This window comes from Rhineura floridana, chromosome 7 (genome assembly GCF_030035675.1).
Source record: "Rhineura floridana isolate rRhiFlo1 chromosome 7, rRhiFlo1.hap2, whole genome shotgun sequence".
NCBI lineage: Eukaryota > Metazoa > Chordata > Lepidosauria > Squamata > Rhineuridae > Rhineura > Rhineura floridana.
The window spans coordinates 153,882,100-153,907,208 of NC_084486.1; the positions used below are offsets into that span (position 1 = coordinate 153,882,100).

Below are 25,109 nucleotides of genomic sequence, written 5' to 3' on the forward strand. Positions count from 1 at the left end.
CATGTCGGGCTTGTGGGCTTCCAGAAGCATCTTCTCTGCCACTGGAGAAACAGGGTCCTTGTGCTTTAGGCCTGCGCACAGGAACTTCTTTCTGGATTGGCCCTAAGGTGCTGGCCTGCCTGCAGACGGTCTCCTTCCTTGCTTGCCCAGTCAGAAGGGCAGCGGAGGACTGCTCCTGTAGAGGGTCACTGCTGCTCTCAGCCTGGTTTCATTTCCCAAGCAGCTCTTTTACTAAGTGGATGCTGCAAACCAGCCTTCCACCTGCCAGGCAGTCCACATTCCCAGCAAGGGAGCTTGAGGAAGCACTGCCATTATTAGCATTAGTATTAGTATTTATTTATTAGATTCATATCTCGCCCTCCCTCCCAGCAGCAGCCCAGGCGGCAGAGCAATGGCCATTCAGGGAAAGGGGTGGGGCTGACCTGGGAAGCAGCGGCTCCTGGTCTAACAATGGTACAGCTCTGTGGTGCACTGGTTTCACCATCCTCTGGACCAGACTCCTCCATTTCCTGCAGGGGGAAAAATAATACACAACATGATTGGAAGAGATTCTAAGTAAGTCGTAATAACATAGCCTGTAATGCGAGATGTGAATGTGAATGATCCTGGGCACAGAATCCAGCTTCCTCATAATCTGCCTGTTTGTTTTTCACTTTCAGGAAGGGGGGCAGGTTTCTAGCCCTTATGGATGAGGAGGTATTACTGAGTATGTGAGCAATGCCTGCTAATATCTCAGAAGCTAGAGCCAGTGTGGTGTAGTGGTTAAGGTGTTGGACTAAGATCTGGGAGACCAGGGTTCGAATCCCCACATAGCCCTGAAGCTCACTGCGTGACCTTGGGCCAGTCACTGCCTCTCAGCCTCATGAAAACCCTATTCAGAGGGTCGCCACAAGTCGGAATCGACTTGAAGGCAGTACATTTACATTTCGGGGGGGGACGGGGCCGAGGGCTGAAATACATTCCCGTGGGTGGGTGGGACTATTGGACATCAGCACCTTTCAGAGGGCCGTCCTGATCCACATGACCAGCGATACCAAAAGAGAATATAGTAGAGTTAGCCTACAATCCGATAGATGTCTACTCAGAAGCAAGCTCCATTGGGTTCAATGGGACTTACTCCCAGGTAAGCGTGTACTGGATTGCAGCCTTAGTGAATTAAGTTGCTCAGCATGCAAAACATTCCTCGAGGATCCAGAATTTGGGTTTTTAGCGCAGAGTATCAGTGTCTTGTTGGAATGTAGACAGGCACACAGTCCAGCTTCTAATGATCATTAGGATGGTGTGATTCTCTGCTCCATAGAGAGGAATATGCTCCTCTTTAAAAATTCGGGGGGGGGGGAGGTCTGACTGTCCCCAAATCTGGCACCCCTGTAGTCTTCTTAGACAAAAATTATAGGCTGGGCTTGCATATTACTGAGTTCAGCCAAGGAGGTGGGAAGCAGAAATCCAGGTTCAAATCTCTGGACAACTCACTAGCCAGTTTTGAGTGGGCTACGGCACACTCTTTCCTTTTTTAAAAAAGTCTATAACTGTCTAGATGCCCTTTTAATCCACCAGCATCATCGGCCACTCACGCTCAGGACCAGAACACTCTGAGTTTAAAGGATGCAACTTGGCAAGTCCACCAGAATTCCGTGACCTGATCTCCCACCGTTTTTTAAATGGTAAAAATAAATGTGGCTGTATTCAGATTGGTTGCCAGGCCTGGCCTCCAACAGGTCTTCTGTATCTTTAAAAGTTGTGCAGGGGGAAGGGAGAATTCCACCTTGTGGTTTTTCCCATTACAGTGTTGCAAGAACACCTACACTTGGCTGACTTCCTCTTCTCCTAAAGATACAGGATCAGTCTCAGGCCAGGAACCTGGCAACCCTAATTCAGATCAGGACTGTGGTACTGGAGAAAGTTAACCTCCCCTGTGTTTTCCCAATCCGAATCACCTGCCCCGCCCCTTCCTGAAGCCAATATGTGCTCCACAGAGCATGTTCTTGGGCCAGGACTGTCCTTCGCACAGCCACAGGCGTACAGACAGGTGGCACTACTTAGCTTCAAGAGCTGGAGGCCTAGAACTATTCAGCAGTTTTAAAGCTGAACATTGCTGCAATAATTATTGATGTATGTAAAGGTCTTCCCCCAGTCCAGCTGGACTTTCAGTTCCCTCCCCAGCTGCTGCAGGCTCTCACTGAGAACTTCATTCCCTCAGCAGCTGGGAATGGACGCAAGGGACTGTCCTGAGATATCATGCTCCACAACCTCATCCCGTACATCTCTTCCTTAATTGCTTCAACTGGGTGCTGCAACAGGCCCCTCACACCAAGGGCCATTGCTATGGAGCAAGCATATAAGCATCGAACCCATAAATGAAACAAATGTCCCTCGCCCTGAAAACTACAAAAGCCGATTAAACCGATCTCTGAGCATGAAATATTGTGTTACAAACAAAACAGGAAAAGCCACCTCCTTGGGTTAACCAAAGGACTCATTTGCTCTGCCTGCCAGTCAAGGGGTAAGCAAACATGAGTGACATTAGCCAGGGATCGGACACCTCTCTCCACTCAACCTTTCAGCATTCCTCCCTGGCGGAGGTGGCATGAGCAGAACCCTTCAGTCACATGAACGTGGCACATGGTGGCTCCTCTGTGCTAACTATGTGACCGCAAAGGCCAAGGGCACAGGGCTGGGAAGGGCAGTCTGGAAATCAAGGCATGGGATGAGAATGAGGAAGGAGAAGGCGTGTTACGTAATCTTTATGCTCAGCTTGTTCAGACAATGGAGCAACCTTTGAGTCACTGCTCATTAAAGGATCGTTAGGAAGGCTTTAGAATGGCACGGGGTCCTTTCTGATGAAGCCCCAGGCGTGTCATGGAAAACCACACCCACTTTGCTTCATTCCCTCTAACACCAACGTTGCTTGTAGGTGCTCAGGTGTGCTTGCAACCCGCTTTGTTCCAAGGATCACCTGTCCCTGACTTGAGGAAAGAGTTACGCCCTCCAAGTTCATTCCTGGAAAGCCATTGGGGAAGCGGAGTCTCAGGAAGCTACGTGAGCAGCAGCGGGCCAGAAGAAAAACCCAACACCAGAAGAGGGTGCTGTCCTGTGCTCGCCAGGCTCCTAAAGAGGCGAGAGACTTCCCGGCAGAAACACAAGAGAGGGCAGCACAGGGGCAGTTTCCAGGGACAGTCCAGAGTCCAGAGTATAGCACAACGACAAAGGGGTAGGCAGAAAGCAGGCTCTGAGCAGCCCAGGCCCAGGCGCCAAGCAGTCCATAAACAACGCAGGTCAGGGGCGAGGCAAGAGGCAGGTCCAGCATTGTCCAAGGTCGGGTATGGAGGCAACAGGCGACCAGCAGCCATTCCAGCACAGCACTGGGATTTTTATGCTTGGGGTGCTGAAGCACACCTCAGCTGATGCCCATTCTTCTCTTCTTGGCGATCACTTGTGACCGAGTAAGATTGTCTTCCAAAATAAAGTCTTTCCATGGGACTTTTGTTATGGAAGACGCCTGCGTGTGATTTTGTTTTACGTGGGGAGATCGGCGCACCACGATCAACACACAATCTTGACAGAAAAAGGCTTGGATCCAATGGCATGGGTACCACGACGATTGGAAGTCCTTTATCTGCTGCAGCCTTCATCCGCCTTTACAGTCGTTGTAACACACATTGTTATTCTCCGCCTGTTCTGCCGTTGAGGACAGTCTTGGAGCGTTCTGTGTCTGGTTCCGATCCGTTGACCTGACCGCCATGGGTGACCCTGCTGGGAGTACATGACTCCCGACGGCATCACTCACAGGGTTCATTGGAACACGCAAGCCCACTCACCACCACAAGATGACGATCCAGCGAGGGATCCCTGCACCCAGACCTTGACTCTCGATCAGTCCAGGCCTGTAGTCGGGCACTCCTCTGGATCGGCCGGGTCTCCATCAGGCGTTTGAGGCAATCCCTCTCCCTTGGACTCGGGGGCGGTTCAGCCTCGATGCCAGTGGCCCACCTTGCCCTGAGTGCCAACAGCCCGTCCTGGGCCACTTCACAGGACCCTGGCTCCTCACCTTCAGATGGAGCCTGAGCCTGGGCCGGGTCCAAGACTGGAGCCTCCTGGGCTTCCTCTGATGGGGGCTCCTCTGATGCAGACTGCCCTGTCTGGGACCGCACGCACATTTCTCAGACTTTGGTGGATTAGAAAACAGCAAAGTGGCTGTGAACAGGGGACCCTGGGAGGAGGGGGAGGCGCTTGGGCAGACCAGGGCTCAGTCTGCAGATTCTCAGGTGTTTTCAGTCACTGCAGTCAACTGTTCCTCCGGGAGGCTGCCCCTTCCAGAATAGCCCTTTAACCCAGTTTGATTGTGGGAACTTAAAGGTGCGCTTGTCTCTCTTCTGTAAGACACTGACAGCCTGGAGGCAGCCTTGCACGGAGGGCTGTTGGGGCAAGGGTCAGTAGCGGCCTTCCTTGCCCTTGGTGTGGTGCCCTACAGAATGAGCCAGAGTCTGCTGCACAAACTCCTGCCCACAAACGCCTTACTCTTTCTTTTTCTACCCGAGCAAAAGGTTGAGCAATGTGCAGGGGAGGGCTTGCGGGAGCTCAGACGAAGCTCCAGTGATCAGGAGGCAGAGACGGGGAGAAATCCAGTTCGGTTTGCACTTAAAGTTGGATCTATCGAAGTAGCACTTTCTGAAACGACAGGAGAACCCAACCAGAACCATCCTTCAAAATTCGTATTTATCCGAATGTAGAGAGGCAGTTCTCCGACCAATGTTTATAAAAATGCATATACTAAGGGAAAGTGTGCATAAAAATGAATATATTAGCAAAAATAACACACAAAAATGCATAATATTAGGAAAAATTGCTTGCAGAAATGTGTCCATTAGTCAAAACTGCAGACACAACTCTGTTTAGAATCATGGAACAGTAGAGTTGGAAGGACCCTATAAGGCCATCAAGTCCAACCCCCTGCTCAATGCAGGATTTTACTGGGAGAAATAATTGTAAATTGCTGCAGAAATATGGAGAACTGAATTCAAGACTGGAATAATGAGACACGGAGAACCGAGATGGGCAGATCCTTCCGTATCGGTCAGGAGGAGGGTTTTTCCGAACTCCACCTCACCTCTTCACCCATAAGAACACAAGAACTTCGCAGCTGAATCAGGCCAGGGGCCCCTCTAGTCCTGCATCCTTCTCTCACAGTGGCCAGCCAGATGCCCCAACCTCAAGGCCCCAAGCAGGACCAGAGGGCACCTGCGCTCTCCCCTCCTGCAGCTCCCAGTGAGTGGTATTCAGAAGGATACTGCCTCCGACCGTGGGGGCAGAGCAGAGCCATCATGCTCTGGCTATGACGTTCTTGCAAAAGAAGCCAGGCTTGGCCAGTCGCTCATGCTTTAGATGTGATGAGAGACACAGAGCTGCCCCAGGTCCAGTCTCTGCTCTCTTTGCCTTGTGTTTTCCTGTTTGACACACACAGCAGACCGGTGGTTTCAGCCTAAATCGACCTCTGCAAGAAACAAGTCCCTTCCAAGGTATGCCCTGGAATGGTTTCAGCCGATACTACAGAAGAAGCATCATGGTGCAGGAATGCTTGCACGTGGTAGCTTGTTCTGCAAAAACAGTTCTATTGCAAGAAGGTATTTCTTCTTGCTTTGTCGCTTTGAAAAGGAAAGGGGTGACAAGTTGGAAGTTATGCAACAAAAGGGCTTGGAGGTGTTTCTGAACCTTTCTTCAAACCCATGAGGTCTAGGAACATTGCTTTACCTGGCAGGGAACCCTTTCCAGCCCAATAGCCGCGTTCTGTTGTGGTCAGCTTTCCAGGGTGCAGTGGTTGAGGTGCTGGACTATGACCTGGGAGAGCAGGGTTCGAATCCCCACACAGCCATGAAGCTCCCTGGGTGGCCTTGGGCCAGTCACTGCCTCTCAGCCTCAGAGGAGGGCAATGGGAAACCCCCTCTGAATGCTGCTGACCATGAAAACCCTATTTGTAGGGTCGCCATAAGTCGGGATCGACTTGAAGGCAGTCCATTTCCATGTCAACTTTCCAGGGACCGCATACCAATGGTGGGCGAGGCCAGATGTAAAAGGAGGCAGAGCTCTTAAGAACATAAGAAGAGCCTGCTGGATCAGGCCAGTGGCCCATCTAGTCCAGCATCCTGTTCTCACAGTGGCCAACCAGGTGCCTGGGGGAAGCCCGCAAGTAGGACCCAAGTGCAAGAACACTCTCCCCTCCTGAGGCTTCCAGCAACTGGTTTTCAGAAGCATGCTGCCTCTGACTAGGGTGGCACAGCACAGCCATCATGGCTAGTAGCCATTGATAGCCCTGTCCTCCATGAATTTGTCTAATCTTCTTTTAAAGCCATCCAAGCTGGTGGCCATTACTGCATCTTGTGGGAGCAAATTCCATAGTTTAACTATGCGCTGAGTAAAGAAGTACTTCCTTTTGTCTGTCCTGAATCTTCCAACATTCAGCTTCTTTGAATGTCCACGAGTTCTAGTATTATGAGAGAGGGAGAAGAACTTTTCTCTATCCACTTTCTCAATGCCATGCCTAATTTTATACACTTCTATCATGTCTCCTCTGACCCGCCTTTTCTCTAAACTAAAAAGCCCCAAATGCTGCAACCTTTCCTCGTAAGGGAGTCGCTCCATCCCCTTGATCATTCTGGTTGCCCTCTTCTGAACCTTTTCCAACTCTATAATCTCCTTTTTGAGATGAGGCGACCAGAACTGTACACAGTATTCCAAATGCGGCCGCACCATAGATTTATACAACGGCATTATGATATCGGCTGTTTTATTTTCAATACCTTTCCTAATTATCGCTAGCATGGAATTTGCCTTTTTCACAGCTGCCGCACACTGGGTCGACATTTTCATCGTGCTGTCCACTACAACCCCGAGGTCTCTCTCCTGGTCGGTCACCGCCAGTTCAGACCCCATGAGCGTATATGTGAAATTAAGATTTTTTGCTCCAATATGCATAATATTACACTTGTTAATATTGAATTGCATTTGCCATTGTTCTGCCCATTCACTCAGTTTGGAGAGGTCTTTTTGGAGCTCTTCACAATCCCTTTTTGTTTTAACCACCCTGAATAATTTAGTGTCATCAGCAAACTTGGCCACTTCACTGCTCACTCCTAATTCTAGGTCATTAATGAACAAGTTGAAAAGTACAGGTCTCAATACTGATCCTTGAGGGACTCCACTTTCTACAGCCCTCCACTGGGAGAACTGTCCGTTTATTCCTACTCTCTGCTTTCTGCTTCTTAACCAATTCCTTATCCACAAGAGGACCTCTCCTCTTATTCCATGACTGCTAAGCTTCCTCAGAAGCCTTTGGTGAGGTACCTTGTCAAACAGTTTTTGAAAGTCTAAGTACACTATGTCCACTGGATCACCTCTATCTATATGCTTGTTGACACTCTCAAAGAATTCTAATAGGTTACTGAGACAGGACTTTCCCTTGCAGAAGCCATGCTGGCTCTGCTTCAGCAAGGCTTGTTCTTCTATGTGCTTAGTTAATCTAGCTTTAATAATACTTTCTACCAGTTTTCCAGGGACAGAAGTTAAGCTAACTGGCCTGTAATTTCCGGGATCCCCTCTGGATCCTTTTTTGAAGATTGGCATTACATTTGCCACTTTCCAGTCCTCAGGCACGGAGGAGGACCCAAGGGACAAGTTACATATTTTAGTTAGCAGATCAGCAATTTCACGTTTCAGTTCTTTGAGAACTCTCGGGTGGATGCCATCTGGGCCCGGTGATTTGTCAGTTTTTATATTGTCCATTAAGCCTAGAACTTCCTCTCTCGTTACCACTATTTGTCTCAGTTCCTCAGAATCCCTTCCTGCAAATGTTAGTTCAGGTTCAGGGATCTGCCCTATATCTTCCACTGTGAAGACAGATGCAAAGAATTCATTTAGCTTCTCTGCAATCTCCTTATCGTTCTTTAGTACACCTTTGACTCCCTTATCATCCAAGGGTCCAATTGTCTCCCTAGATGGTCTCCTGCTTTGAATGTATTTATAGAATTTTTATTTTATTTTATTTTATTTTATTTGTATTCTTTTATGAAGTAACAAAGCATAGCTATCAAGATTTATACCCCTCGCAATAGGAGCTTGCGATACATACATTTGAAACGCTCCGTTTCATTGTTGGAGCATGTATTATCATGGTAACTGTATCCTTGTAGCTGCATTGGGCAGTTGGTCATACATGTCACTTGGAAGAGTATAACCCATAAATTCCCAGCAGGTGGTATTAGACGGCTGTGCATTAGTCCTTCCACAGACAGAGCTAAGGATGTGAGTCTTCCCTTTGCACAGGAGGTGACGTTCCAGCCCTTCAGAAGGCGGAGGCTCCTACAGACACACCCACGCACATCACACGTCTCTCCATCCTTCGTTTAGGCCAACAAGAGGCAATATCAAGCTCAAGGACATGCTCCAGCCAGGCACAGGCACTCAAAGAGGGTGTGTGGCCTGGTGGGAGTCCCGAGGGCCACGCAGAAAGGCCTGGAGGGCTGCATTTGGCCCCTGGGCCTGAAGGTCCTCACCTCCGCCTTACGGGTTTCCTACATATTTCCTATCAGTTCCATGTTAGGCAGCAGATTCTGGGATCATAGCTCAAGGTACATAGCGAGTGGCCCTGTTTGGAAGGCTCCCCTGCCTTCCACCTCTTTCCTCCTAACACACACACACGATAAGGAAAGTTCACTCACCCAGCCGGTGCCCTCAAACATCTTTAGGTCCAGTGGATCTCCTTGAATCTTCCCATCCAAAACCAACAGGGAATGGCAGGAGGCCATGGCTCTGCACAGGGGCCCCCAAGGCAAAGGGCAGCCGCCGGAGAAGCTGTGCACACTCTGGAAACTGAGGCAGAGCAGAGAATTAGCATCTGGCCACTCATCAGAGGAGAGGTAGTAGGCACAGGGGTGACCATTTGCCACTCAGGCCCAAAGGAGCCATTGGGCGAAGCATGCTCCAACAAGGGCTCTGCCGCCCCTTCCTTGCCCACCTGCCTGCCAACCGGCCAGGGGCCCTTCAAAACTCTCCTGCAACCCACCGCAGGCGTTGCTGCTTCCTCTGCTGAGGGGTGCTCCGTGCTGCTCTCTCCCCCTCCCAGGCAAAGCTGAAGCAGGCAGAGAAAAGCTGGAAACCCAGGCTCTCCGGGCACAGAAGGGGCTTCATGCAGGGTCAGTCTGACCAGACAAGACGCACCTCAAGTGGTCGCTTCAGGTGGCCGCACTGTCATCTGCACAGTCTGTGGGCCCTGCATTGAGCAGGGGGTGGTCTTGATGGCCTTATAGGCCCCTTCCAACTCTACTGTTCTATGATTCTATGACCCTGCAAGGGATCTGGGGGTGAGGCATGTCTTCTTGACTGTGTGGGGCAGCACACAGCCTTTATCCCTTATGTTCACAGCATGAGTGGGTCAGCGCAGGGTCCACCCAAACCGCAGATCCCTGAAGTGCCCACGTCACACAAACGAGCAACGCGGACTTGATTTACATGGGATGCCAGACTCAAGAAATCTCGCACGGGCAAGTTTTTGCTTTACACTCCCAGCTGCATGCTTAAATCAAGCCCAGAACTCTTCCAGCTCATCAGTGCCCTTCTGGAAATGGGTTACTCAACATCAATTTACTTATTTTTTTAAAAAGCCTTTATCAGCTGCCTAATATTTTAAAATCTCTAACTGGTGTACAACATAAACATAACATAAAAGCAGTAAACAGTATCATAAGCATAAAAATACAACATAAAACCAGTAAAAAAGTGGTATAAAAGAATATAAAAACAAATAAAAAGAGGACTCCAGGGAAATCAAATAAATAAATAAAACAGGGCCCAATCTTATGCATCAGGGAAAGCCTTTACAAGACCTCTGAAACCTATATGCTGCAACCCCAAAGGAGGCAGTGCCAGGAGAACAAAATCAAGTAGCACCATCAATTCCCCCATGACGCAGGGGACACGTCCTTGTGCAAGCCTCGTTTCTCCACCCCGTTTGAGCGGAGCTTTTAAAGCAGCCTTGCTCGTTTGCAGGACTGCCCTGAAACCTCTCTTGGCAAGAAGCTCATTATCAGCAACCCTGTCCCCTACCCCCCACCCCAGATTTGGGGCTGGAGCCAAGCAGAGCCCACACTGTCTGCCTGAGGGTTTGCTACCCGACAGACCCTCTTAGCTGGATTCGCTCATCAATTCATCTCTCCTCATTAAGGTTCGCTTAAGCAATTGTCTGCCTGTCCTGAGGGAGTGTCAGGGATATAGTTCTCCTAATGGCCCTGTAAATTATGGCCATTTCCCACCCCCAGTTCATTACCATCCAATTATATCATCCAAAGATGAAGGAGGAGAGATCCTGACAAGTCCTGTCCTGGAGCTACTCTCAGGAATTAAGGAGGAGAAAGAGGCGAGAGGACTTAATCCCTGGAATAGACTTGAGGTCTGTTGCATATCCACTGTGAAGCTGCACAAGCAGAAGAAAGGTCTGTGCCTACGCCACAGGGCTGCTCTGTCTCTGCTAGTAACAACTCTGGCCTCTGATGTGTGGAATATCCGCAAATTTATTGGCCCTCAATCCATTCAGCAATAATCCAGATTTCTGGGCTGGTTGGTTGATTAGTCGTTTCACATGAGAAGCAAAGAGGTTGCTCTGATGGTCTAACCCTGAAGAAAAGTTCCGTGTGAATCAAATGCTTGCCCCAACATTTCATGCACATGCTGCTGGTGCATCCTTGTATGCTCTCCAGCCCTTTGCAGCACATTCCCGGAACACAGGTCAGGCGCATGGTCAAGACTGCTTACCTCCTTTTTTGGCAGGGGATGACGCCCCAGAGATCCAGCCCATCCTCTGTCAGGGTGCCAGTCTGGGTTCAGGGAAAGAGAAAGATGGCATCACGGTCAGAAACCAGGAGCCTTGATCCTTCATCCAATAACAGCAGAGCAGACCATGCACAGCTCTCCCTATTAGTGGATGGAGCTGAGGAGTGGGCCAGCCAAGGGGGCGGTGAGGGGCTGGGAGAATGAAAGGTGCGGCAGTGCTCCGGGGGAAATGGAAAGCTCTGTGTGAGTGCAGAGTTTCCTTCCCCCTAAGCCAGTGGAAGCCAAATGCTGGGGAGTTGCTCAGCCTTTATGAAATGCTGACTTGAACAAGACTGAGGACTAGAAACGTCCCAGAAAGAAGAGTCTCAAGGATTAGTCATCTCAGCATGTATATAGCACCGTTGAGGTTTCAAAGTACTTTGGCCATATTATATCAGCATTTTTTACTACAGCCCTGTAGGGAAGGCAAGTAGTATCCTCCCAATATTGCAAATGGAGGACGGGGAGGGCACTGAGCCTGAGAGACAGGAGAGGGCTTACCAAGGGCTGATGGCCATATTTGAAGAGGGGATTCCCAGCTGCCATGTCTGATCAAACCTGGCCCCACCTTCTGCCTTGGAAACCGCTAAACGCACCCACACACCACCACCCCGCATACACACACAGCCACACTCCAACCCGGCAGCCTCCAGAGCTGCTCCACTCCTTCCTGGGGCCGCACCTTGTCAAAGCACACCAAGTTGATCTGCCCGCAGATGTTGATCCTCTGAGGACTAATGCAGAAAATCTTCTTCTTCACCAGCCTCCTCTGGGCATAAACGATGCCAGTCGTCAAGGCAGCGGGGATGGCCGGGGGGACGGGAACTGTCATGAGGACGAGCGCCATTGCCACGGTGTCTGCCACGGATTGCTGGGAAACGGCACAAACAGATTGTCAGTGGGTTGACTCAGCGCAGGAGGGCAGGAGGGGAGCCTGTGCCTAAGTGCCCATGGGGCACATCTGAGCAGGGCTACTGAGAGGGCTGGCCAGCCGGGCAGGTCTGGAACTTGGAGGGACTAAGGGGCAGCCTTGCTGTGACCCCACAAAGGAGAGAAGGAGCTTCCTTCAGGCACTCAGTCCGAATTCAATCCTGGTTCATTTGCTCAGCAGCAACCCAGCAGACCAGGGAGGGAAACACCATCCATGACTCAAAGCCACAAACTCAAAACTTACAACTGAAACGAATACACCCATTTACTGATGCACAAAACTAGACAGTATGATAGGACTGACAAAAAATAAAACAAAGCCAGTACTTGAAATGTACCGTAGAAATATGTAACATATTTGCACAAACTTAATGGTTAAAAAGATGAATCAAGAATACAATAATATCAACCAGTAAATTAGATTTACAAAGATAGCACTGACAAAACAAGCACATTTTCCACCAAACTCCCTCCAGTCCAAGTACGGTAATACCTCCGTTAAGGAATCCTCCAGGTCAGGAAGGAAGCTCTCTGTGGGAAGGCTTTTTAAAGGTAAAACTGACCAGCTTTGCTTTGCTATGGATAAACGTCCAAACCTGTGCCTTTGCTTCAAGGTGAAACTGAGCAGCCTATGAATAGGGTTTTCATGGTGAGCGGTATTCAGAGGGGGGTTACCATTGCCTTCCTCTGAGGCTGAGAGGCAGTGACTGGCCCAAGGTCACCCAGGGAGCTTCATGGCTGTGTGGGGATTCGAATCCTGGTCTCCCAGGTCATAGTCCAGCACCTTAACCAGTACACCACACTGGCTCCATCAATATACCAAACCATAGCATTCTGTCATTGATTTGACTTCACAGCCATTCTTATTGGAACACCAAGACTGCTTCGGTTAGCAGTCAGCAGTCTGAAAGGTACAGAGGTACAAGCACCTTTTGCCCCCAAACGAAGTAGTTGTGGCCTGTTTCAGCCGTCTTTCATCTAATAAGCCATTCTTATTGGAACACCAAGGCTGCTCTTTGCACTGCAACATTTTGCTGCAGCTTCCACTTGTATAGTTAATAACAGCCAGATGTCTCCCACTCCAACCCCCCAAACCCTTATTTATTTATATATGTTTATCTAATTTGGGTATATAATGGGTAAGACGGTCTTTCAGGTATCCTGGTCCCAAGCTGTATAGGGCTCCATACACCAAAACTAGAACCTTGAACTTGGCCCGGTAGCAAATGGGCAGCCAGTGCAATTCTTTCAGCAGAGGGGTGACATGTTGGCGATACCCTGCTCCAGTGAGCAGTCTCACCGCCGCATTTTGCACCAGCTACAGCTTCCAGACCAACCTCAAGGGCAGCCCAAATACAGAACATTATAGTAATCCAGCCTGGAGATTAACAGTGTGTGGACAACAGTGGCCAGGCTATCCCAGTCCAGAAATGGCCGCAGCTGTCTTACCAGCCAAACCTGATAAAAGGCACTCCTACCCACTGAGGTCATCTGGGCCTCTAGCGACAAAGAGGGATCCAGGAGCACCTCCAGGCTACGGACCTGCTCTTTCAGAGGGAGTACAACCCCATCCAAAGCAGGCAACTGACCAATTATCTGAACTCGGGAACCACCCACCCACAGCGCCTCTGTCTTGCTAGGATTCAGACTAAGGGCTTATTCAAACGGCACGTGTTTTCACTCCTGTATGCTGATGACATTGTCCTTCTGTCTCAAACGACTGTTGGTTTGCGCCGTCTGTTGAGAGAGCTCGCCTCCTTTTGTACAGAAGAACTACTAAAAATCAATTATGCCAAATGTAAGGTATTAGTATTTTCCAGAAGAACACGTAAACAACGGTGGCAAATTGATAATCACCTTATTGACCAAGTCACTGCTTTCAGATACCTGGGAATTTTGTTTCACTCCTCAGGCACCTGGAAGGCACACCTGAGCAGGTCTGCCGAGACTGCTCAGAGAACGGTCAAGGCATTGCTTTCATTCTTCTATACAAAAGGTGGCCAATACGTCACCTCGGCTGTACAGGTATTTAATGCCAAGGCCCCGCTGGAATCTATCCAATCCAAGTTCCTGAGGTCGATAATGGGTGTCCCTAGTTGTGTCTCCAACGTGGCCTTACGTTTAGAACTGGGAACCCTATTAATTGAGACCTGCGCCTGGATGCACAGATTCAGCTATTGGCTGAAGTTGTTATTTGCCCCTACTGGACTGGCCCCTCTGACGCTGGTGGATATTTTCCAGTCCAAATGGAAGCAGGTAATGACTAAAAAATTGGAGGCCCTAGGATTCGCCCCAGGTGGTCAGGGCTCTAGGCTATTCGAAGGCAAAAATAGCCATTATCCAACGTCTTAAAGACATAGAACTTCAAAATAACTTGAGCCTGGCCGCTGCCTACTCTTACTGTTGTACCAATACGAAACCTTTTGTATCTGCCAATTATTTAACAAACTTGCACATCCCTAAACATAGGAAATCGTTCACTCTAGCGAGATTTAACGTCCTCCCTTCAGCACTCCTGGAGGGCAGGTATAAGGGCATGCCCCTCTGTGAACGGGTTTGCCCCTGTGGGGCTGGGGAGGTGGAGTCAGTGCGCCACGTATTGTTACACTGCCCCTTCTACTTCGACCTCCGCTCTCATTTTATCTCCCCAAATTTGCCTAAACCTCACTCAGGTCCTGAGACTGACCTTGTATATCGCCTACTGGCCGATCAAGACCACCGAATCACTGTGAAGGTCGCCTCATTCTGTGTAGCTGCTATAGCTCGCAGGAGAAATCTTATGGGTTCTTTGCAATAAATTTGAAGATGTATATTACTTGAGCTTTGCCTAATGTCTTGAAACTTGTGATGTAGACCAATTTTTTTTATTATTATTATTATTATTATTAACTTCTGTATTCATTGTTTTTTACCATTCTTGTAGTCATTTACCCTATGCCTTGCTGCACTGTTGTACTCTGACTGGTCATGGACCGAAAAAATTTTCATTCATCCAAACGGAACGGGATAATCCACTGTTTCCTATTCAGGTTGTCAGCTGATAGTCCTCACTTTGCCTTCCCCCCCTGCTGTTTCCCATTGGAAAAAATGCCTTTTTCATTTGCCAGCGAGATTCCCAATTTCAAATAGCAAATCGCATTTTTGCCGGTATTGGAAGGAACGGATTTAACCCGAGAAAATGCGTGACACCGCGCGACGTCATTTGGACGACTGAAAAATAATAAACACACATATTGCACGTGTCACATTTTGCGGTCGTCTGGATGAGCCCTCAGTTTATTGGCCATCATCCAGCCCACCACCGAGTCCAGGCAGCGGTCCAGGGCTTGCACAGCCTCTCCCAATTCAAATGGTACAGAGGAATAGAGCTGGGTATCATCAGCATACTGCTGACACCTCGCCCCAAATCTCCTGATGACTGCTCCTAAGGGCTTCATATAGATGTTAAACAGCATGGGGGACAAGATGGTACCCTGCGGCACCCCACAGCACAACTGCCAGGGGGCTGAAAGACAGTCACCCAATGCTATTATCTGAGAACGACCCTGGAGATAGGATTGGAACCACTGTAAAACAGTGCCTCCAATACCCATCTCACCAAGTCGGCCCAGAAGGATACCATGGCCAATGGTATCAAAAGCCGCTGAGAGATCAAGTAAGAACAACAGGGTCCTTCTCCTGATAATGGTCATCCATCAGGGCGACCTGGGCCAATTCAGTCCCATAACCAGGCCTAAACCAGACTAGAAAGGGTCAAGATAATCTGTTTCATCAAGAGTACTTGCAATTGCTGCACTACAACCATCTCAATCACCTTCCTAAGAAGGGGGCATTTGTGACTGGTCAGTAATTGTTACCAACCAATGGGTCCAGGGTGGGCTTTTTCAGGAGTGGTTGGATCACCGCCTCTTTCAAGGTGGCTGGAACCACTCCCTCCCAAAACGATGCATTGACTCCACCCTGGATCCACTCGTCAAATCCCCTCGGCAAGCTTTATTAAGCCAAGAAGGGTTGACATGTTCCTGGCCGCATTATCGCAAGCACCTTGTCTACATCATCAGGCCGCATCAACTGAAACTGTTCCTAAGAAGTTGCAGTAGATGTTGCACTGGACACTTCATTGGGGATTACAGTAGATGTGGATGGGGCATCAAGACTGCCATGGAGGTGAGCAATTTTACCCTCAAAGTGCCTTACAAACAATTCACAGTAGGCCTCCAAAGGGTCTAACACTCCGTTTCCTGGAGTTGATGTCAAGAGACCCTTGACAATACGGAAAAGCTCCACTGGACAGCTACTTGAGGACACGATGGAGGCAGAGAAGTGGGCCTTCTTCGCTGCCTTCACCACCGTACAGTAGGCACGGCTATGATGTTTTACTCGTGCCCGATCAGCCTCACAGCACGTCTTTCGTCACTTGCGCTCTAGCCGTCATCCAGCCTGTTTCATTGCCCTTAGCTCACTGGTGTACCAAGGTGCAAGCTGGGCTCCACAATGCCGGAGAGGGCGCTTGGGGGCAACCGTGTCAAGAGCCCGACATGCCTCGCTGTTCCACAGCATGGCAAGGGCTTCAACAGGGTCACCTGCTCTATCTACTGGGAACTCCCCTAGGGCATTCAGGAATCCAGTGGATTCCATTAGTCTCTGGGGTGGACCATGTTAATCTGTCCACCACTCCTCCAGGGAAGGATCAGAGCCATAAGTCTAAACTTCACCAGGAAGTGGTCTGACCATGACAATGGGGTGACATCCACCCCCCCATCTCCAGACCACCCCTTCCTCCATATGGAGCAAAACCCAAGTTGAGGGTTATGCGTCGGGCCAGTGACAACATGAGACAGCCCCATGGTCATCATAGAGGTCCATGAAGTCCCAAGCAGGAACACTAGAGGCAGCCTCAGCATGGACATTCAAGTCACCCAGGACTATCATTCTGGGTTCCTCCAATACCACAGCTGAGATGGCCTCCAACAGCTCAGTCAGAGAAGCTGCCAGGCAGCAGGGTGGATGGTACACCAGCAGCAACCCCAGTTGACTGTCTCCTTGGCCCAACACCAAGTGCAGGACCTCATAGCCAGCTCCAAGACAGAGTGGTTTCCTGGTGACAGAGATGGAAGTTCTGTACACTACAACTTCCCGTCCCTGCAGCCTGTGCTGGTGTTGCACCAAGTATCCACCTGGGCAAAGCTTGGTCAGATCAACTCCTCCCAATTCACCCACCCAGGTCTCGGTAATGCACACCAAATCGGCATCTCCATCCACAATCAGAACTTGGACGTGGTCTTACTGTGTACCGATCCTTCGCTTGCGTCAAGCCTCACCACCTTCCACATGGCCCAGGCTGATTGAAGGCCATGTGCCTCTTTCTTACAGTGTGGTCCCACTCATCACCAGACTTGTGGGCTCGGTCAAAGGCCCCGCCCTCTTGCAGCATCATGGCTCTCTCTCTAAGACTCACCTTGTGGCTCACGTACACGCAAGTCGCATAGATCAGCCCCAAGATGCCAATCAAGGCCAGGCATATGATGAACTTGAAGGCCTCTCGGTAGAGTTTGAAGTTCAGAGGCTTTGGGTAAAGGATGGACCTCACCAGATCTCCCTTGGCCGTGTTGAACCCTGCAGCAAAGCATTACATGGGCAACGTGGTCATTTTGGGGGTGGGGGAGGGAGGAACAGACATTGCTCACATGTGGGTGAGTGGGGAGAGCCCAAGGAGTGGGGGTGGGGTAGGGTTGGGGTTCGCTATCTGATTCCATTCCGTTTTTCAGTTAGTCAAATGGGCTGCCAGTTCCTATTCGCTATAAATTATGTTCCACTAGTTATCCCCACTCCCGGTTCTCCCTTTTTTATTCGTTATATTTTCTGAAAAATTATGTCATTTTCTGTTATTTCTTATGCTGATGTATATTTATATAATGTATACAGCAGCAGCAGATTACAAAAATAATTATGTAAATAATTACATAATTCTTGCAGCGAACTTTAAAAAAATGACAGTGTCGCTAACAGCCGCGAACACACACAAAAGGTGGGAGCCTGTTCAACAACGAGACAAACTTGCGGATTATCCTAGAATTCAATACCAAATCCAATTTTGGGAATATTCTACACCATCCTTAGGCTGGGGGGAAGGGCAGAGGCTGGCTGTGCATTCCCTAAATCAAGGCAGCAATATGTAAAGGGACCTCTAATTCCTGGGCCCCAATGAAAGCAACCACCACAAAGCGCACTTACAGCTGATCCAATGTTTCCAGTTTTGAGAGTTGGCACATATCCCATTTTTAGGGGATCACTGAACGTTCTCGGATGCAGTTACCTTTTCACGTGACTTCAACACTGAAATCAAGCACTCAGAAAACGTTCTCTCTGTAGTTTGCTGCAACCTGCGGGGCTACATGTTTTTTCTATATGGTTGCTGTTGTTAGTACATTTGAAAGTGAATAGTTTCCTCTTGGCACCAGGCTAGCCAAGCTTCATGTGGTGTTTGTATGCATTCTTTGTGCGTGACACTGATTATGCAACGCTCACAGAAGAGAATCAAAGACCCATGGAGCTAGAAAAGACCTCAGAGATCATCTAGTCCAATCCCTTGCCAACTGAGGGGGGGGGAACTGTTCAGTTTTGTATTTTGCGTTATTTTTCTAACCTAGATATTAGTGCTATTTCTTTTGAGAGAGAGTCACACCATTCTACAGCTTTGTGCCCTCTAGCATATTTCCAAACAGGGAGGTAAAGATTGTGATATCAGCTTTGGGAGTTGCTTTTGGATATTTTAGCTTGAGCTTTATTGTTGAGCTTTATGCCCCTTTACATTTTGTGTAAACTGCTTTGAGCACAGACAATCTTGTCGAAAATGTGGCATATAAATAAATTCACTATTGACTATATCGCACCCATTCCAGTTTCCCATTCCCATAATACACCTCTAATACTCCCTGAGGAGGGCTTCAACTTTCCATGAGCAAATCAACTTAAAGCTGTAAAGGTGTACAGCGTTTAAAAACAAGATTTAAATATCTATAACAATCTATAGCAATGTTTCCACATTACAGGTTTTATAGGAAAGGATGCCCACTAATGCCTAAGTAGTAACAAGCCTCCAGGTGCTGGGGTGGGTGGGTTGAAATGGTTCTGGCCTAGATTCTCGAGGGGTCTGCTCCAATCCAAACATTCTGGAGTCTGAAACCCCACCCCTACCCCTTTGCTACTCTTGTGGATTTTGTTGTTGTATGCCCCCTTCCTGGGCATTCAGGTTTCCGAGGTACCAGAGAGATGAGTAAGGCAGACTGAGATGCAGGTTTACTTAAAAGGAGACCAAGTTTATTGAGTAACTTTCAACCCGCAGGCTCTGCACGAACATGGACCAGACTGAACACTGAACCGGGCAGCCAAGAACCCTTTTATAGACCAAGTTTACAGCACAGTAATAAGCAACTAATTACTACAAAGGACTAAATCACCACTTTCCCAACATAGCCCTATGGTGATGGGGCTCTTTCCCAGGGTCACACAGCATCACAACAGCTGATAAGCAAAGCCTCCAATTGCCTGGCGGGGAGTTAACTGCTCCAAGGTCTACACCAGCCTTTTTCAACCAGTGGGCCTCCAGATGTTGTTGGACCACAACTCCCATCTTTCCTGACCATTGGCAATGCTGGCTGAGGCTGATGGGAGTTGTGGTCCAACAACATCTGGAGGCACACTGGTTGGGAAAGGCTGGTCTACACTATCTGGTTAACAAGGCACCTGCCCAGCACTCTAGGCAGAGCATCAGAACTTTGCCTGTTAGGAACCCCAGATTAGACCCCAGGTGGCTCTGAGCTATACTTTGACCGTCCCTTGACCTATCTCCCTGCTGGCTTAGACGCTGAATGCTAAACTCTAAAGAGAACTAAGGCTGGGGGGGGGAATACAAGCCCCCCTTGCCTATAGGCAGCTATTCTGCTGATATAGTTGCTGAGCTTGCCCACAGGCCGGTACACTTGTTGTTATGTGCCTTCAAGTCGATTACGATTCATGGTGACCCTATGAATCAGCGACCTCCAGGAGCATCTGTCATAAACCAACCTGTTCAGATCTTGTAAATTCAGGTCTGTGGCTTCCTTTGTGGAATCAATCCATCTTTTGTTTGGCCTTCCTCTTTTTCTACTCCCTACTGTTTTTCCCAGCATTATTGTCTTTTCTAGTGAATCATGTCTTCTCATGACGTGTCCAAAGTATGATAACCTCAGTTTCATCATTTTAGCTTATAGTGACAGTTCTAGTTTAATTTGTTCTAACACCCATTTATTTGTCTTTTTCGCAGTCCATGGTATGCTCAAAGCTCTCCTCCAACACTACATTTCAAATGAGTTGATTTTTCCCTTATCCACTTTTTTCACTGTCCAACTTTCACAACTTTCACATCCATACATAGAAATTGGGAATACCATGGTCTGAATGATCCTGACTTTAGTGTTCAGTGATACATCTCTGTATTTGAGGACCTTTATAAACTTTAAATTGTAAAGGTTTGGGCAGTAATATTCATTAAGAATTACTGGCTCAAGCCAGTATTTTACATCTTTCCCTCCTAAAAACTCCAAATCCAGCCACATCCAGGGAATGTTAATGAGGAATGTTGTAAAAATCACAAAGTAAAATGTGGAAATGCAGATTCTGCAAGAAGTTTCCAATCAGGATAGCATGCTTGAGATTGGTCATCACCACCAATGTAATCCACTTCTTGCATCTGATAAAGAGTTTATTCACTGAATTTCATCCTGGCAAAGGGCCATGAGCAGTATTTCTGTGTGCGTTTCTGCTGTTTTGCACGACCCGGACAGATATTCCCACCCTTCCAAAGTCACAAAGCCATTTAACTCACCAGTCTGCAACACGACAGCCCTTGCTGGCCCCTTGCCAGCTCGCCTGGTCTGGATGACCTCCGTGCCACAGAAGAGGACGTGCCGTCTGTAATCCTCCATGCTGTGCACTTTCCAGGGCAGGGTGTCGTCCGTGTGGGGCAAGGGGGTCTTGGTCACTGGAACACTTTCACCTACAAATGCATTCCAAATCCCAACTGGCTCAGTGGACAACATCTACCTCATCATCACTTTGGTGGTGGTTGTGGCTGATGATGATGACAACAATATCATCATCATTCAATAAACCATCAATGTGCATAGATTATTATTATATCTGCACAAAGCTCTACCATTTCAACAGTCATGGCTTCCCCCAAATAATCCTGGGAACTATAGTTTGGTAAGAGTGCTGAGAGGAGACTCTTATGCCCCTCACAGAGCTGCAATCCCCAGAGTAGTTTATCAGTCAATCCCTCTTCCCAGAAAACCCTGGGGATTGTCACGCTGTGAGGGAAAAAAGGGTCTCCTAACATCTCTCAGCACCCCTAACAAACTACAGTTCCCAGGATTCTTTAAGTTGTAGTGCTCTGTGCAGATTTACTGATTTAATTATCAGGTGCAGATATGGCCTTATTGCAGTTACACACACTTAGACTGCATTACCGTAGAGACTGGTGGCTAAAGGGGAATTCTGCGCTCCCCCAGTTGAATGAATTGGCTGCACAAAGCTTTGGGGCAACTAAGAGTAGAGACACTCTTGTGGCTGTGCTGGCTTCAGCGCTCTGTCTTCTGAAGTCAGAGACACATGACACCACTCAAACTCTGCCCCTTTTTACTCCAAAACTGGGGAAATGCAGCTCCAGGGCATTTCTCTGTGAAATCAGCTTACGCAGAAATCAAAACTGGTTGGTAGATCACATTGCCACTCTGGGGTGTCCTATGAAAATGCTTTGCTGAAGGTTGGTCAGAGACAGTGATTGGCCCAGCACTTTGCTGTGGGCGGTCCTTAAAGGGTCTGAGATCAACAGCAGGGAAGCGACACGTGTCCAGCCGTGGGCAAACGTATTTTAAACCAAAGCCAGGGAAAACAGTCTGGCTGCTTTGAAAGTAGCTAGTGTGTCTGCAGCCTAATCTGCAGGCAGTGACCTGGAGTATATCCTTCATAAATAATGATCAAAACCGCACCACCTACGTCACCTGCCCCCCTACCCCCCCCATCCTCTGTGAGGCATCTCAGGGATTGGCTCTCTCGAATTTCCCTCCTCTGCCTAAGAAACAGCCAGAGGTTGTGGTGGCAGAAGGAGTGCATGCCTGGAAGGGAGGAAGGAGGCCAGCGCTTTGTACCTGTGAGCATCCCCTCGTTGACCACGCAGCTTCCGTCTATGAGGATGGCATCACACGGCAGAGCAATCTTCCGGCCTTCCAAGAGAAGGACGTCCCCTGGAACTAAATAGCAAGACTCCAACTGACAGCTGCCTGAAGAAAAGGGAGGAAAGGCTGCTTAGAAATAAGTTGGCTGCGGCTTTATGGCTACCTTGAATTACGGCTCAAGCCGGCCATGCATTGCAGTGTGACTCTGTCCTTAGACTCCAGTTGGGTGACAGCCATTTTTAAGAGACACACTGAGGCATAGTAAGAATACAGGTAAAACTGCCTGTGAAAACTTAAGTCAAAACTAATGTCAAGGGCCAGGCCGAGTTCCTGACACGTTTCCAGAAGGAGGGGTGCCAGAGCTTGCGAGCCACGATCCAGAAACGCCCTCTCTTCTGCCAGGGGCCTTTCTGCTGTTTATCTGATACCTGGTGGGTGCTGACAGGAAGGCGCTCTGAGGATGTAAACCGCAGAGACTGTGGGATGATCCCTGTGGGTTGGGTGGCCCAAGACACTGAGGCCTTTGAAGGTCCAAGCAGCACCTTGAATTGGAGCTGCACGCTGGCGGGGGGTGTAGAGAGAGCGGAGGAGGGAGGATGGCTTTTGGAAGGGCCGGGTATGGAGCAGGGGAGGGCAGCTGGGTAAGTACCCCACTACACACCTTCGTGCTTGGTCCACCCTGTGACTTGGACTCTGTTGTGCTCCTCTACCAGGTTGTGCAGCTTGACAGATTGCTGTGGGAAGAAGAATGTTAGCCACTGGAATGATTCCTGAGCAGGGCCTGCTGGGCTGATGAGGGCAGTTCCAGACTGCCACTCTTTTGCAGGTGGGATCCAGTCGCTTGCCCGGCAAAATCAGGTGGCCCACTTATAGTTGACTGGGATCTCTTGCACCACAAACTCACTTCCCCTCAGAAGAGGACATATTGCAATAAGAAGGTGCCAGGTAAATGCATGGGCAAGTGAGGGATAACGCTTGTTAGACACCCAGTCATATAACCGTCCCACAAACAAAACAGACTGAATGCTCACGCATCACCCAGCCAACCTCAACTAACTCCCTGCAAACTGTGCAAAGAAAGCAGGATGAAAGGGGTTGGAAGCAACCTGATGATGTCACCTCCAAGCAGGAGGGGGAGGGGGAGGGAGGCAGGGGAAATTCAGATCACACTCTTGCTTGAGAGTTGCTATGTTTTGTTGACAATCAAAAGAATTCTAACAAAGAGGCAGTCATCAGGCATCCACAGCCCTAACAGAGGGAAGTGAAATGTAAAAGGATTATCAATGGCAAAGAGGTGGAAGGGAAATTTGATAGGATTATCGGTGGCAAGCACTGCTCAGATTGTTTCTTCTGCACTGAAGAAAGATTCAGAGGTCTGCTCGGCAAGAATGTTGTGCCGAAAGAGCTAGAAAAGGAGCAGTGGATTGGAGCTGTGGAGACCTGGGTTCAAATTCCTGTTCAGTCACTCAACTAGATGAACCTCACAGAATGGTAGCGAGGATAAAATAGCAGGAAGAGAACTATGTTTGCGAGTGAAGTTGAAGCAATCACTTCAATCTGAAACCAAGTGTTCGGACCATCACAGCAATCTTTCCTTTTTGTGGGTTTCTGGATCAAGCAAGTGGCCCAGACAGTTTCACTAAATCGGATGTCTGCTGCCCTACTCAAAAAAGCAGCTTTACGGCCTTAGGATTTGGGTCTTCTTAACAGAACTGTCAGTGGTTCCACAGATCCCATTACAGCAGGGGTGGGAACTGTTTTGGCTCCATGGAGCAGATCCTTATCAGGATCTGACTCACAGGCCAAAACAGACAGGTGGGTGGGGCCGCCCACTTGTCAATCATGTGGTGACGTGGTGAGCAGGGATTAAATCTTGCTGCCTTGGCTGTGCAATCTTGTTCCCTGCAGGGAACAGGATCATGCAGCCAAGGCAGGATTAAATCCTGTCCTTCCTAGTGTCCAGCTAGTGGATGGGCATGGTTTGAGAAAAATGACCTTGGGGGCCAAACATACTTCTTCGGTTGATGCAGCCAGCAACGAGTCCTCTCGACCCTTGACCTTCTTGGCTTATTAAAGCTTGCCGAGGGGGGTTGACCGAGTGGATCCACGGTGTGGTCAATGCATTATTGAGGAAGGGAGTGGTTCCAGCCACCTTGAAAGAGGCAGTGATCCAAACACCCTGAAAAAGCTCACCCTGGACCCACTGGTCTGCGACAATTACCGACCAGTCGCAAATACCCCCTTTTTTAGGGAAGGTGATTGAGAGGGTTCTGGAGCAGCTATTGCAAGTACACTTGGAGGAAACAGATAATCTGGACCCATTCCAGTCTGGGTTCAGGCCTGGTTATGGGACTGAATCAGCCTTGGTTGCCATGATGGATGACCTTTATCGGGAGAAGGACAGGGAGAGTGCGACCCTGTTACTCTTACTTGATCTTTCAGCACCTTTTGATACCATTGGTCATAGTATCCTTCTGAGCCAACTTGGTGAGATGGATATCGGAGGCACTGTTTTACAGTGGTTCCGATCCTATCTCCAAGGTTGTTTTCAGAGAATAGCATTGGGTGATTGTCTTTCAGCCCCCTGGCAGTTGTGCTGTGGGGTGCTGCAGGGTACCATCTTGTCCCCCATGCTGTTTAACATCTATATGAAGCCCTTAGGAGCAGTCATCAGGAGATTTGGGGTGAGGTGTCAGCAGTACACTGATGATACCCAGATCTATTTCTCTGTAACATCTGAATCGGGAGAGACCGTGGAAGCCCTGGACCGCTGCCTGGACTTGGTGGTGGGCTGGATGACGGTCAATAAACTAAGTCTGAAGCCTAGCAAGATGGAGGCGCTGTGGGTGGGTGGTTCCCGAGTTCGGATAATTGGTCAGTTGCTTGCTTTGGACGAGGTCATACTCCCTCTGAAAGAGCAGGTCCGTAGCCTGGGGGTGCTCCTGGATCCATCTTTGTCACTGGAGGCCCAGGTGACCTCAGTGGCTAGGAGTGCCTTTTACCAGCTTCGGCTGGTGAGACAGCTGTGACCATTTCTGGACTGGGATAGCTTGACCACTGTTGTCCATGCACTGGTAACCTCCAGGCTGGATTACTATAATGTTC

At 49.0% G+C, this 25,109-nt stretch overlaps 1 protein-coding gene across 2 annotated transcripts in view; it reads right to left on the reverse strand.

Annotated features, from left to right (window-relative positions):
• LOC133389627 (probable cation-transporting ATPase 13A5) overlaps positions 1–25,109 on the reverse strand; it is an 81,258-nt gene that overhangs the window by 17,343 nt on the left and 38,806 nt on the right. For both annotated transcript variants that reach the window (XM_061637634.1, XM_061637633.1), the window contains 8 exons: positions 22,666–22,738; positions 21,978–22,109; positions 20,654–20,824; positions 17,246–17,403; positions 11,540–11,728; positions 10,801–10,862; positions 8,712–8,862; positions 423–509 (listed from right to left, as the gene is read on the reverse strand). In XM_061637634.1, coding sequence (XP_061493618.1) covers positions 423–509; positions 8,712–8,862; positions 10,801–10,862; positions 11,540–11,728; positions 17,246–17,403; positions 20,654–20,824; positions 21,978–22,109; positions 22,666–22,738 — 1,023 coding nt within the window. The remainder of the gene's footprint in view (positions 1–422; positions 510–8,711; positions 8,863–10,800; positions 10,863–11,539; positions 11,729–17,245; positions 17,404–20,653; positions 20,825–21,977; positions 22,110–22,665; positions 22,739–25,109) is intronic.